This window comes from Cynocephalus volans, chromosome 5 (genome assembly GCF_027409185.1).
Source record: "Cynocephalus volans isolate mCynVol1 chromosome 5, mCynVol1.pri, whole genome shotgun sequence".
NCBI classification, from domain to species: Eukaryota; Metazoa; Chordata; class Mammalia; order Dermoptera; family Cynocephalidae; genus Cynocephalus; species Cynocephalus volans.
In genome coordinates, this window is record NC_084464.1 from 150322377 (window position 1) to 150335525 (window position 13149).

At 39.4% G+C, this 13149-nt stretch overlaps 1 protein-coding gene across 1 annotated transcript in view; it reads left to right on the plus strand.

Moving 5' to 3' along the window:
* CCDC170 (coiled-coil domain containing 170) overlaps window positions 1–13149 on the plus strand; it is a 76859-nt gene that overhangs the window by 35964 nt on the left and 27746 nt on the right. Inside the window, exon 6 of the mRNA XM_063098374.1 lies at window positions 12620–12937. Coding sequence (XP_062954444.1) covers window positions 12620–12937 — 318 coding nt within the window. The remainder of the gene's footprint in view (window positions 1–12619; window positions 12938–13149) is intronic.

Sequence of the window (13149 nt, forward strand, 5' to 3'; positions counted from 1 at the left end):
GTATAATCAATTAATGAAAGTCCAGAGGAGAAAAGTAAATGTCGTAGTAAAGGAGATGGAGATAAAGATGAGTAATGGCTGGTGCTGAAGAAGAAGGTCCTAGAGGGTGAAGACCTGGTGGTGTCCCCAGCTGAGGAGGGGGCTGTGGAATTGATGGACCAATGCGGGAGAAGGAGACGTCTTTGAAGGAAGTTCTTTGGGCCTTCCCTGTGTGCAGTGACATCAGTGGCAACTGAGGAGGAATGGGGGGTTGGAGTGTGGCAGTGAGCTGGAGCCATGATGATAACTTCTATCACCCCCAATTCCCTGCCCCCAAACCCCTCCTTACTGTTAGCTTTATCCTCCTGCCACATCAGCTTTGTGGAAAGTGCGAGGCCTTTGCTATTGTTATCAACACCCTTGTCTTGGTCTGCTCAGGCTGCCACCCCAGAGGACCCCAGAGTGGGTGGCTTCAACACCAGACACTTAGGAGTATTTCTCACAGTTCTAGAGGTGGGGAAATTCAAGATCGTCGTGCTGACATTGTTGGGTTCTGGTGAGGACTTTTTTCCTGGCTTGTAGATAGTCACCTCTTGTTGTGTCCTCACACGGCAGACAGAAAGAGTGAACAAGTTCTCTGGTGTCTCTTCTTGTCAGGGCACTAATCTCATCATGAGGTCCCAACCTCATGACCTCATCTAAACCTAATTACCCCCCAAAGGGCCCACCTCCAAGTACCATCACATGGGGGTTAGGAGTTCAACAAAATATGACTTTCAGGGCAACACAAAATTCAGTCCATAGCAACTCTCAATTGTTCTTCTCCAACTTGTTCTTTTGAAAAATTTCAAATATATAGAAACGGTGAAGGAATATGACAATGAACGCCCATCTATCATCCACCAGAAGCAACAATTGTTAGCATTTTGCTGTATTTGCTTTTTTGCTTTACACACACACACACACACACACACACACACACACACACGCACGCACACACACACACAATATACATATATATATTTGCAGAACCATTTGCATATAGGTTACAGACATCTTATGTATTGTTTCTAGTTTATCCTAATAATAAGAACATTACATTACATAACTGCCATACCCTGATCTAAAAGTTAACCATAATGTCATAATATCATCTGTGGTGGTTTTCAGACCCACATACATTTTGATACTCCTCTTTTTGAGAGGTGGAGTTTAATTCCCTTCCCTTGAGTGTGGGCTGGACTTAGTGACCCAATTCTAGTGGACAGAATATGTTAGAAGTGATGGGAAGTCACTTTTGAGATTGGGTTATAAAGAGGCTCTGGCTTCTGTCTGAGATGCACTGTCTTGATCTCTCTACAGTCACTTGCTCTTGAGGGAAGCCAGCTTCTATGCTGTGAGGTAGCCCTGGGGAGAGGAATGCCCATTACCAGGTGGTGCAGACACTCAGACACCCCATTGTGAGGCCCATGTGGTAAGGACCTGAGGCCTATCAGCTACCACGTGACTAAGCTCAGAAGGGAATCTTCCTTCCAGCAAGCCTGGGGATGACTGTAGCCCCTTCAACAGCTTGACTGTAACCTTAGGAGAGACCTTGAGCCAGAACCACCTGAGTGAAGTCACGCCCATGTTCTTGACCCATAGAAACTGTGAGATAATAGACGTTTAATGTTTTGAACCACTAAGATTGGGGCAATGTGCTACACAGCAGTAGATAACTAATAATTGTCCAATGTTATTCCACATTCAAATTTCACCACTTGCTACAAGAATGTCTTTGATAGCTGTTTTCTTGCCCAAATTTGGATCCAATTTAGGTTCACTTATTGCATTCGTTGATTATTTTTAGTTTTTTTTAAAAATGGTGTTGACATTTTGAAGAGTCCATAGCAGTGTTCCGATTGTTTCTTTACAGTCTTGTTTAACTGTTTCTCTGTATCTTTTAAACTTAAAAGTTGGATCTAGAGGCTGGATTGGATTCAGGTTAAACTTTTTGGCAAGAATATTTCACAGATAAAGTTGTGTATTTCCTACTGCACTATATTAGAAGGCAAGTAATGTTAGATTGTTCCACTGTTGGCAATGATAAGTTTGACTACCAATCTCTTTAGTGTTAAGGTACCTTTTCTCCTTCTGCAGTTAAGTAAGGTGTCAGTGGGGACAAGAATTGTTAGGTTATTCCTGTTCCCTGTGACTTTACCTAGTGATGTTAGTATGCATCGATTTTTGACTGGATTAACTTACATCAGGGGTGGCAAAGTGGTAATATTCTAATTTTATCATTCCTCCTATTTATTAGTGGTATTCTTCCTTAAAGAAAAGGTTTCTTTTTTAAAGAAAAATTTTCTTTCCTTTTCAATCTTATAGACTCATGAATTATTTATTTATTTACTGCATAATATTAAATTATTCTTTTCTGGTGCTCCAAATCCTCCAAATTTGTGCAGGAAGCCCCTTCTAGATGGCCCCGGTGACCTTGTAAGATGACTCTGTTAGGCTTTCAACAGTTCTTGCTTTCTGGCAGAAGAAGATATCCCAGGCTCGTTTGCAATTTTCAGGCCACAGAACTAAAGCCATCCAATTCCCCAAAGAGCTTTGGTTTCTTTTACTGGGGAATGGTGCTTAGAAACCAAGATTTATGCTTTTGGAGTGCTCATTTATTGAACACTTAACATTAACATGGTCCTTGTGCTAAGTACTCAGAGAGGTTATGTGCTTTGCTCAAGTTCACAGAGGTATGAAAGGGGAAAGCTGGGATCTGAACCCAGATCATTACATTGCTATGCCTTCAACCATAATCCCCTTTACACATATATTTATAGCTACATCCTATATACAAGTCTGGTATCAGAAATATTTATTAGTCAATGGAACAACAATAAATACCTATGCAAATTTCCTCAGGGAATAACTTTAATTCAATTATTATAGTAGTTATTAAATTATCAAGACTTGTAAATTAGGAAGAATTTGATATCTGTTTATAAAAATGCATGTCTGGAGATTAGTAGTAGAAAATGAGTAAGGAAATGTATTATAACAGCAATTTAAAAAAACAGAACTTTTTTCTTATATAAGTGACTTTACTTGTAAATGACTGATGCAATGTTGTTCAGACTTTGGAAACACATTCACTTTGGGATTAAGTGCCTGCCAAAATAATAAAAATTGTAAAAAAACAATAAAGGGCAATAAAAAACTTGAGGTCTTTAATAAAGTGCTCATTCATGGGATTATGACTCTGAAGATTTACTACTAAAAAATACTGTCCAGTGGTTTTACTGACACATTAATGGCCTCAGGAAGAGCCTTCACATTGCTTTCTAAAGCTGTTTTTGGGGTAGGAAACTTACTTTATTAGCAAAGTCCAGAAGGACTGCTAAGAGAGGTTGAAGTGTCCACAGAGCTGGGTGCTGTTTCTACCAAACTCAGACTTTCTGATTTGTTTAAAGACTCTACTGAAGTTACTTTATGAAAATTTCACAAATAAAAATTCAGGTGCTTTGTCATATATATGCTAAATATATTACTTGAAACTCTTTAGTAAATATTGAAGTATGTTTTAAAAACTGTCAAAGATTGGTACCTTTTCTTTTGGTTATCTTGAAATAATCCAAGGTTGAGAAAAGTAGTCACTTTGCCTATACAAGCCATACACACATTCCCTGGAGACTATAGAATTTAAAACCAGTGGATAAGAAATTAAACTTAGATATTACATTTCAAACAGCTTCTTTTCTTTCACACTGTTCACATTTTCTTTAATTCTCATAGCTAGAATTAAAGCTAGGAAATAATACTGGTTTTGGACCTAGGCATGCCTGGGTTTGGAATAATGTCCCTTGTGCTTTTTTGGTTTGTTATTGTGCAGTAGATTGTACAAGGAGAAGGACCTGAGAGGAACAGCAGAGTGGTTAAGAAGCTAGGCTCTCAAATTATACTGCTTGGGTTTTTATCCTGCCTCCAGAATCATTTGGCTGTGTGATCTCAGGCATATGACACTACCTCGTTGAACCTCAATTTTTTTTTTATTTGAAAAATGGGAAAATAATTTAAGGCTCTATCTCTTACAGTTATTGTTAGGGTTAAATGATATAGTATACTTGAAGTACTCAGTACAAGTTTGGTACATAATGGATGCTCAGTATTTTTATTTTTCTTTCCTAGTTATTTACTTTTACCTAGGAACTAAAATAAATATAAGATTATTTTAAGAGTACAGGCAATGGAAATAGAAACTGGATTAAACAGGATAAATTACTAAGGAAATGAAAGATCTCTTTACAATTATAGAATCTTAAAATTGGAAGTGACCTTCAGGTCATTTAGAATCTAGATTACCTAAGTATGTAAAATAAGAATCGTCTTTAAAATGTCCCTGATTAGCTAGTGTCCAGGCTTTCCTTGGAAGAACTAGCTAGGTCCTCCAGAGGCAGGGAACTCACTTCTGTACAAGGAGGCCCATCTCAACTTTGTGCAGGTCTAAATGTTTGACAGGTGATGGAGTTTGGATGTGTTGTCCCCTCCAAAACTCATGTGGAAATCTGATCCCCAATGGGGCAGTGTTGGAAACTGATTGAGTCATGGGGGCAGATCCCTCATGAATGGATTAATGCTGTCCCTGGGGGCAGGGGATTAATGAGTGAGTTCTCGCTCTATTAGTTCCCACGAGAGCTGATTGTCTAAAAGACCCTGGCACCTCCTCTCTCTCTCTTGCTTCCTTTCACCATGTGATATGCTTGTACCTGCTGGCTGCCTGCCACTTTCCGCCATGAGCAGAAGCAGCCTGAGGCCTGTGCCACATGCAGCTGTCCCAGAATCGTAAGTGAAATAAATCTCTTTCCTTTATAAATTACCCAGTCTCAGGTGTTCTGTTATAGCAACACAAAATGGACTAAAACAACAGGTCTTCACTGTAGCAAGTTGGGCTCAGAGTCCCTACAATTTACATCCTTATCCTGATTCTATCTTATAAAACTTCACAGAATAAACTGAAATCCCTTTTCTTATGACCCCCCTTCAAGTGTTTAAAGGTATTTATTGTGGATATCTAAGTCTCTTCTTCTGGCTAAACAGCACTGTATCTTTCAAACTTTTCTTATGTAACCCTCCTTCTTGTAGTCTGTGAGGTTGGGGGAGTCCTAGTTTCTGGGTAAGAAGTTAGCATAAAAATAAACACTAAAAGAAAATCTGCACATATTATAAAAAATTAGAACTGTCATAATACTCTCAAGTTAAAACCCCTCTCTCCTTTCATGTCTCAACCCTGGTCTCACTCTTACAAAATGACTTGTTTTAATTGCTTCTCTCTTTTAGTTCTTCTAATTACCATTAAGACTTTAAAGTAATACATTTTTATTTCTGATTCATCAATTTGAGATAGTATTTTTGGACTTTTTTCTATAAAATATGAAGAATTTAATGCCTTCTATTTCTTACTCCCCTCCTTCTACTTCCCAGTTTTTGTTATATTATTGTATGTGTTTACACTGTCAAGGTTCATGTTCTGTTCTGTATCTGTAGTTAAGTTTTCAATGGTTTGTCTTTAGATTCATTCTAAAAATTAGCAATCAGTTAAAACAGCATTGAACGTAACATGATTATACAAATGTTTTTATTATGGGTTGAATTCCAGCATGTAATGCTGAACCCACTCCATTTGCCTATGTCCCTCTTAAAATTTCCAGATGGGAACAGTCGCTGGTCCTCCAGGCACAGTCTGACCAGTTCAGAGCCGGGTGCTTGCAGTACTGTAGTGAAGCCCAGCAACCTGTTGGCCTCTTGGACAGCTCAATCTGTTGTCAACTAGTATTGAGTTTATCAATAGTGAGAGTTTCAAACTTAAGCTGAATTCTTATTATTTTCCAAGGGTGATGATGCCATTGGGACAGCTCAGATTTGGGAAGGGGCTTCCTCATTTTTAAGTAAAATGTTACTCAGAAGCTTCCACTCCAGTTGAGATCACCGGCCTGAGAAAAACAAACCTAATCCTCCCACACGATGGACTTTCAGTCATTTGAAGGCATCTACAGGATAAGTGCTCAAGTTCTAACATTTCCTCTTAGAACATGGTTTCAAAACTGTACCCATTCTCTTTCTTAAACGCTCAATGTACTCTACTACAGTTTTATTCAAACTGTCTGTGGGGAGGGGTAATTTTTTAAATTTCCAATCCATTGCTGACCAATACTACAAAATGCAATGCAATAAAAATGAATATGACACATTTATTTGACAAGACATATAAGACTTTCAGTCAAGATGATGGAATAGATGGTTCCCAGCTTCACTCTCTCCCACAAATCAACCCATTTACAATTATATAAAAGCAATGACAGTCAAGCTGGGGCTGCTAGAGCTCAGGGGAAGAGGAGGAGAGACCTACAGAGTGCTCGAAGTCAGGAGAAGCCACAATGAAAGGAAGAAAAAACTGCTCTGACCATTTCAAGCCCTGGCTATGTTCAGGCTGGAGCTGCTGAGTGCACAGAGTAGGAGCTGTCAAAAGCCACAGCTGTGCCCTCCAGATGAAGTTTCTTGGCAGGGGAGAAGAGGGCCTTGATGGCCCCCAGGCCAGCAAGACCACTAATAAGGTTTCCGTGGACCCACATAGGAGTGAAGAGCAACAACACTTGAAAAAAAGGAGCCACTCAGAGTCCGGTGAGCAAGGGACCAGCACACAGCCCATCCCATGGGAAGTGTTTGGAGTGCTGGCAGTGGGGGAGACAGGGAGACAGGCCACTTGGGGAACACTGGGGCACAGCAATGTCAGCTGATCTGCACCCCAATCAGCGAAGGACCACTCAGAGGAGACTGGTCAGAAATACAGAACTGCGTGGGGTGCAGTTGGATGAAAAGATTCAGGCCCAGACCAGAGTTTCTACACAACCCAGGTGCACTGGATCTCTCGTGAGCTGGAAGTACCTATAAAGCCAACCATTAAACCCTGAGCTGCACAAAAAGCCTTCCCTAGGGAATCAGCAGCAAAGCCGCAATCTAGCTCAACCACACAGCTCAAGTACTGGTCCCCACAGGAAGTTCCCCCATTTTAGAAGTAATCAAAGGATAACAAATTAGTTCCAGTGCAGAGTTTAAATGGTGGGAACAGCAAATAATCCAACACAGAAATGAAAGAAAAAGCAAAGTACCTGCAACCAGAGACAAAGTTTGATGGTAACTAGTAAAGGTCTCATTTCACCAAAGAACTCCTAGAATACCTAGAAGGACCAGAAGTCCCCTGGGCTACCAAGCCAGAAAGGGGGGAGGGCTGGGGGCCTCAGCAATGCCCCCTGACACCCTCAACCAATCCCAAAGGTGGGAGATGAGGGCCTCAGCCACACCCCCCGACACACACAGCCAGCCCAGGAGTGACCACAGAGCCACCGCAGGAAGCACCCTGGGCTCTCCCTAGCTGGGGTGGTGGGGGGCTGAGGGCTTTGGCCATGACCCCCTGACACCCTCACCCAGCCCAGCAATGACCACCAAGCTGCAGCAAGAAGGGCCCCAGTTCCTGAGCTGAGATGCTGGGGGGCGAGGGCTTTTCCACACCCCCCTGACATCTGCACCCAGCCCGGCAATGACCAAGCCACTGCTGGAAGCCCCCTGGTCTCTCCTCTGGGAATGTGGGGGGAGCCACAGGCCTCAATCCTGCCCCTCCTCCTTCCTCCATCCCATTTCCTTCCCCTTTCCCCTTTCCCCTCCCTCCCAACTGCTCCACAACAGCATCCTAGAATGTAAAAAATAATATCAATAAAATTTCATTTTCTTTAAAAAAATAAAAAGACATATAAAGTACAAGTCCAAACTTTAAGGATTAGAAGCCATAGACATAAAATGAAATTTTAATAAACAGAATCAGTATAAACATGGGGAAAAGAATAAAACTACATAAACTGTACATATTCTTCTTTGAAAGTATGTGTGCAGGAGATTACACAGACAATCACTATCATACTCATAGCCTTTTGTTATTCTGCAATCACACCTGAGCAAAAAGTTAGGACTAAAACTCCCTGTATTAACATTCTGCATGCACATTTTGAACAAATACTGCTTATGTCAGTATTTAAAGTTTAATCATGGCAAGAAGTTAGCTTCTTGCTTGTTAACGTAGGTCATCTTGGTTAGACTGATGACAATGCTGCTTACAGAGGGAAATGTACTAGGGTACTTCAAACAATTCCTAGAAAAATAGAATTAAAAGATAATACAAATCCTTCTATGAACTTTTTTTTTTTTTTTTTTTAAAGATGACTGGTAAGGGGATCTTAACCCTTGACTTGGTGTTGTCAGCACCACGCTCTCCCACGTGAGCAAACCTGCCATCCCTACGTGGGATCCGAATCCGTGGCCTTGGTGTTATCAGCACCGCACTCTCCTGAGTGAGCCACAGGCTGGCCCCTTCTATGGACTTTTTGAAGAACCTTGTTTATTAAACTGTTTCTATGTTTTGCTTTTAAGACACCCACAGCAGAAAACCAGACTCACAGAGGTTTGTTGAGAATGGAAGAGATTGTAAAGCAATTTCAGCTCAAGATGTTTATTTGCAACTTGTATCCAAAATGAACAAATGTGTTTTCAAAATCCATCTTCAATCTTCCATCTGTAGACAGTTCTATCAATTGATTATGTAAAGATAAAGTTAAATTTAAATTATCTTTTGATGAAAGAAATGAGTTTTGGATTTTTTATACTTTTTACTTTTAGATTATAGTTGGCAAACCAACCTTAAAATATCACGATTTTAACGTGTTCCTATAGTATACAACAGATGTGCAACTCACACCACATGCCAATTACCACATGAGTTCAGCAAAGTCTGAAAGTGTCCACACTTGTTCAAACATCTAGTCCACCAGTCATGTGCTTGCATGTTAGATCAGTGTCAATTTGCTGTAGAAATTCTTACCCTCAACTTCTGAAATTACCTTGTTGGGACTGGGAAAAACAGGTGCAGGAGTGGCTCCAGATTGTAAGTCACAATCTGAATAGCACTGTTCTAGGAGGGTTTTATCTATATTAAAGTCTGAATTTGAGAACTGAGTGCTAAACTCCAGGTCTGGTCTAGTTCAAGGGAAATAGAGCAGGACATCACGTCCCTTATTCTAGATACTTTGCTTCTACTAATGTAGCCTAAGTTTAGTGTGCACAGGTGTGTGTCTGTGCTCCTGTTACTGTTGACTCAACACTTTAATTCGATCAAAATTCCCTGGTGTTTTCATAGTTGCCACTGTTCCGGCATGTCTTCCTTCCATTTCTGCCTCCTGACCCCCCCAGCTACAGTTCTCTTCTACTTATGTGTGTTTCTAGAGGTGTTCTTCGTGTGAAGGCACAAATGGTACTCTACTAGATGTACTGTTTGCTGCCTTACTTTTTTCACTAACTATATCTTGGAGAGTCTTTCATATCAGCGTATAAAAAGCTTTCTCATTTCTTTTTAAGACTACAATGTATTCTATGGTACAGATGTCTCCTATTTGTTTTACCAGTCATATATCAATGAAGTTTCATGTTGTACCTAATCTTTTGCTATATTATAATTGAATAACTTTTCATATACCTCATTTTCCGTATTTAGTCATCTCTCCTATAGATACAGTTTTAGGACTGGAATTGCAGGGCAGAAGATATGTGCATATTAAATTTTGTTAGGTATTTATGCCAAAATTATACCTATTCACACTTCCACCAGCAATGTATGAGAGTGCCCGTTTGAGGGGGAATTCCTGCCTTTTTTTTTGTTAATCATAACTGCAGTAGGTAGAATTAACCAACTGATTGTTTATTCTATAAAATTGATCTAGGACTGGAGGAGTTAAGCTCAAAACAGAGGTTTGTCTAATGATAATAATTAGTCATTGTATTTTTGAGAGGTGGTGTTATCTCACACATACCTAAATTCATATAATAATTATCAGCATCACAATAGGAATCAGTTGTGTTTTTTTTAAAAAAACCTTTGAATGGTTTCATTACTTAATGCACACTCAGCTAAACTGGAAGCTAAATTGAATGACTTAATCATATTATTTATAAATGTATTTGTTAAAAATAATTGTGAAGGGGTCATTATTCATTTGCTGCATCAGTCAGACCAAACCTAAAGATTTTTTAATTCTAAAAATGTTTTTGTCAGTGATCCTTCTCATTGTCTGTATAGGTAGGGCTTGCCCTCATTTGCAGATGTGACTTCCTCTGTGGAGGTCAGCCCTGTTTTTGTTCAGAAGAAGCTACTTGTTTCTTGTCCTGTGTGTCGGTGTGGTCTGATAGTAGTCCTTAGGTCTTGGCCAATGACACCGATGTCACATTATGCTGTGGGCTTCAGTGTATCCTTGAGGTAGCCATGCAAGCAGACTCCACTCCAGTGACTTTCTCCTGATAGCTGTGTGGGTGATGGCATTTGCAGTCTGAGGACAGCTATTTCCAGCAGATCACCCCAGCGCTGGGGGAGTGGCTATCCAGAAGGGTTTGACACTCGCTCCTGAGTTTTGCATTTCATACCAGAAACAGCTTATAGCTCACTGAATGTGTCCAGAAAAAAGCCTGACCTGCTAACAGGCACCACTGTATTCTATGATTGCTAGCTAATTTTGTGATTTTTACTAGATATAAGTGTTGGTGTTGAGGTTTTTTTAAAAAAAGTGCTTTGGATTTGTTAGAGATGATTGTTTTGGCCCTTGTCTCTAAGTCCATGAAACAATAGTATGATACTAGGCTAGAAAAATTCTTCATAGCTGAGATATTTTAATTGTGTTTATTGGTTTCCTGGTTGAAACCAAGCTGCTTGTTGATTAGTCTACTCTAAATTAACACTAAGTCCATAGTACTCAAGAATCTGATTTTTTTGTGCATATTTAGAGGGCCTTTTGTAAATAATTGGTTAAAAAATATTACTCTAAGGACCATGGAAACTTCTCCCTTTTGCATTAGGGGTTTTCTTTCAATGTAAAAATCAATATATAATATTCTATATGATTTTAGAACTCTAAGGTGATTAGGATTAATTTTCATCCCTATGCATCAAATTCAGGATCTCAGTTTTCTAACCTCACATTAGATTGTAGTTTATAAATAAAATATGGGCCCAATTTACTATCACTGATGCTGATACTGGTTACTCAAATCGAGCAAGTGAGCAGTTACAGTATTACTATCTGAAGAGAAATCTGTAAACAGTTAAAATACTGTATTTGTGCTAATGTGTCCTTGATTCAACTTTAAGGCAATAATTTAATTAGCAGCAGCAGTGGGCTCCTCTACAGAGGCAACTAGTGTAGTTTAGAAAGAGAATTGGGAAACCAAAACCTTGAAAAGCAAGGAATTTTACAAACAGGCTCCGTAATTAGTTATCACATCTCTGAAAAGGGTAGGCTTCTCTACCGACCTCTGCACTCTGTGACTTTCTTTCAAATTGATGCCTGAGACTTCCTTAATTTAAAAAAACATCACCATAAGAAAAAAAGGAAGATGTTATGTTTTCTATAAAACTGGTGTTTCAGCTAACCTCTTTCCTGTCTCCAAGCTGTTGGTGGAGATAAATTCCTTTGAAAGCCCAGTTCTAATGTAAAAGGGATAATTGTATTTTAACTAGCAGCCTGAAATGTATCAGCCCATTTAGATGTAGTCTGTTATTCAGAGATACTGTGTTTCTTTTTAGTGCTGTTAGCCCCTAACATACTATTTTTAGTAAAAATACATTTTATCAGTTAACTAGGCAGCAATACTATAGCAATGCTGGTTAATTAACTGCTTAATCTTAGTTGATGTGAATTCACCTATTTTGGAACTTGATATTAACAAATGATTTAAAAAAAATTTTTTTTTAAAGATGCCCTTTGGTACCTCTTTGGACCATTCTAGATTATGGTAAATAGAAGTATAGTGCACAGGTAACCTTTTTTTTGTCCATCATTATTTTTATGAATCCCATCATACATATTATATTTTTTAAGATTATTCTTCTCGTTATGACACTTAATCTCCCTCTACTTTTAATCCTCCCACCCACCAAATGTGTAATTATTTCTGTCTACTTTCTTTAGGTTCTATCAGTACCAGTTTTGTCTTTATGAGATAAGGGGATACACTGTCAATGAACATTGGAAGAAAAATCTGGTTCTCTTTTATGCAATGATGTTTTTATGAGATGGCTACTCTATTATTTAAAATGGTATTAAGGAGGCATCTTTATTCAAATAATTTTTAGTGCCTAGTTGGGACTCTGAGAGTTTACCGTTTATTCAAAATCAATTTCCATGTATACTGAGCTTGAGAACAGATAACTTCTGTAAACACATTCTGTGCATGGATTGAATCTACTAGTATGTTATCCAATGATTTGTTTTTGTTCTTTTTCCAGAAGTCCACAGTAAAAAGGCTTATGGTTCAGTTTCCTTTTTTCTCTAACCCAGATTTTATATCCCCTCTCTGTTTTTAAGACACCTACATTTTCCTGAGATAGCCATTATAATAGAACCACTTTATGAAGAGATGCTGGGGTTAACTAGAGTTAAAAATGGAATGGGCATTTTAGCCTAACTCCTTGAAGTCATTAGGAAGCAAAGTAAATGAATCGCTATAGTAAAGGCAGGTGTACCTCGCTGGCTGCTAATGTTATTGTCTTCACTTTCTGTAATTATTTTAGGACTTGCTCAGTGCTGTAGAGGCAAAAGAAGCTCTTGAAAGGCAAGTGAAGATCTTCCAAGAAAGGCTGCTTGCTGGCCAGCGGGTCTGGGATGCTTCGAAGCAGGAGCTGAGGCTCCAGCAGAAAAGTTCTTTGGAACTGGAGAAGAATTTGAAGATCAGTCTGGATGTGGCTGCAGCGACACAAAGCCAGTTCTCCTCATTTAAGGAGAAAATCGCAGCCCTCCTAAGGGGCAGATTGGGCACGACTGGGGTCACAGAAGACACCATTTTGGAGAGGATTCGAGAAATGGGCAGCCAGGAAGAAAGCAGGAAAAAGGTGAGTAGGTGATGGCTGCCTGCAAGCTTCTTAAGAACAGTGAACACATTCACTTAGCACACTTAATAACAAGTGATTGACCTGAATTGGTTAAAGTATAACTTAAATGTGGTTTTCTTCCTTTTAATTGGATATAGTACCTAGGAAGGCTTGAGAAACACTCAAGCGACAGCTAACTACATTGTGGGTTCTGGGGTCAGACCTCCTGGGGC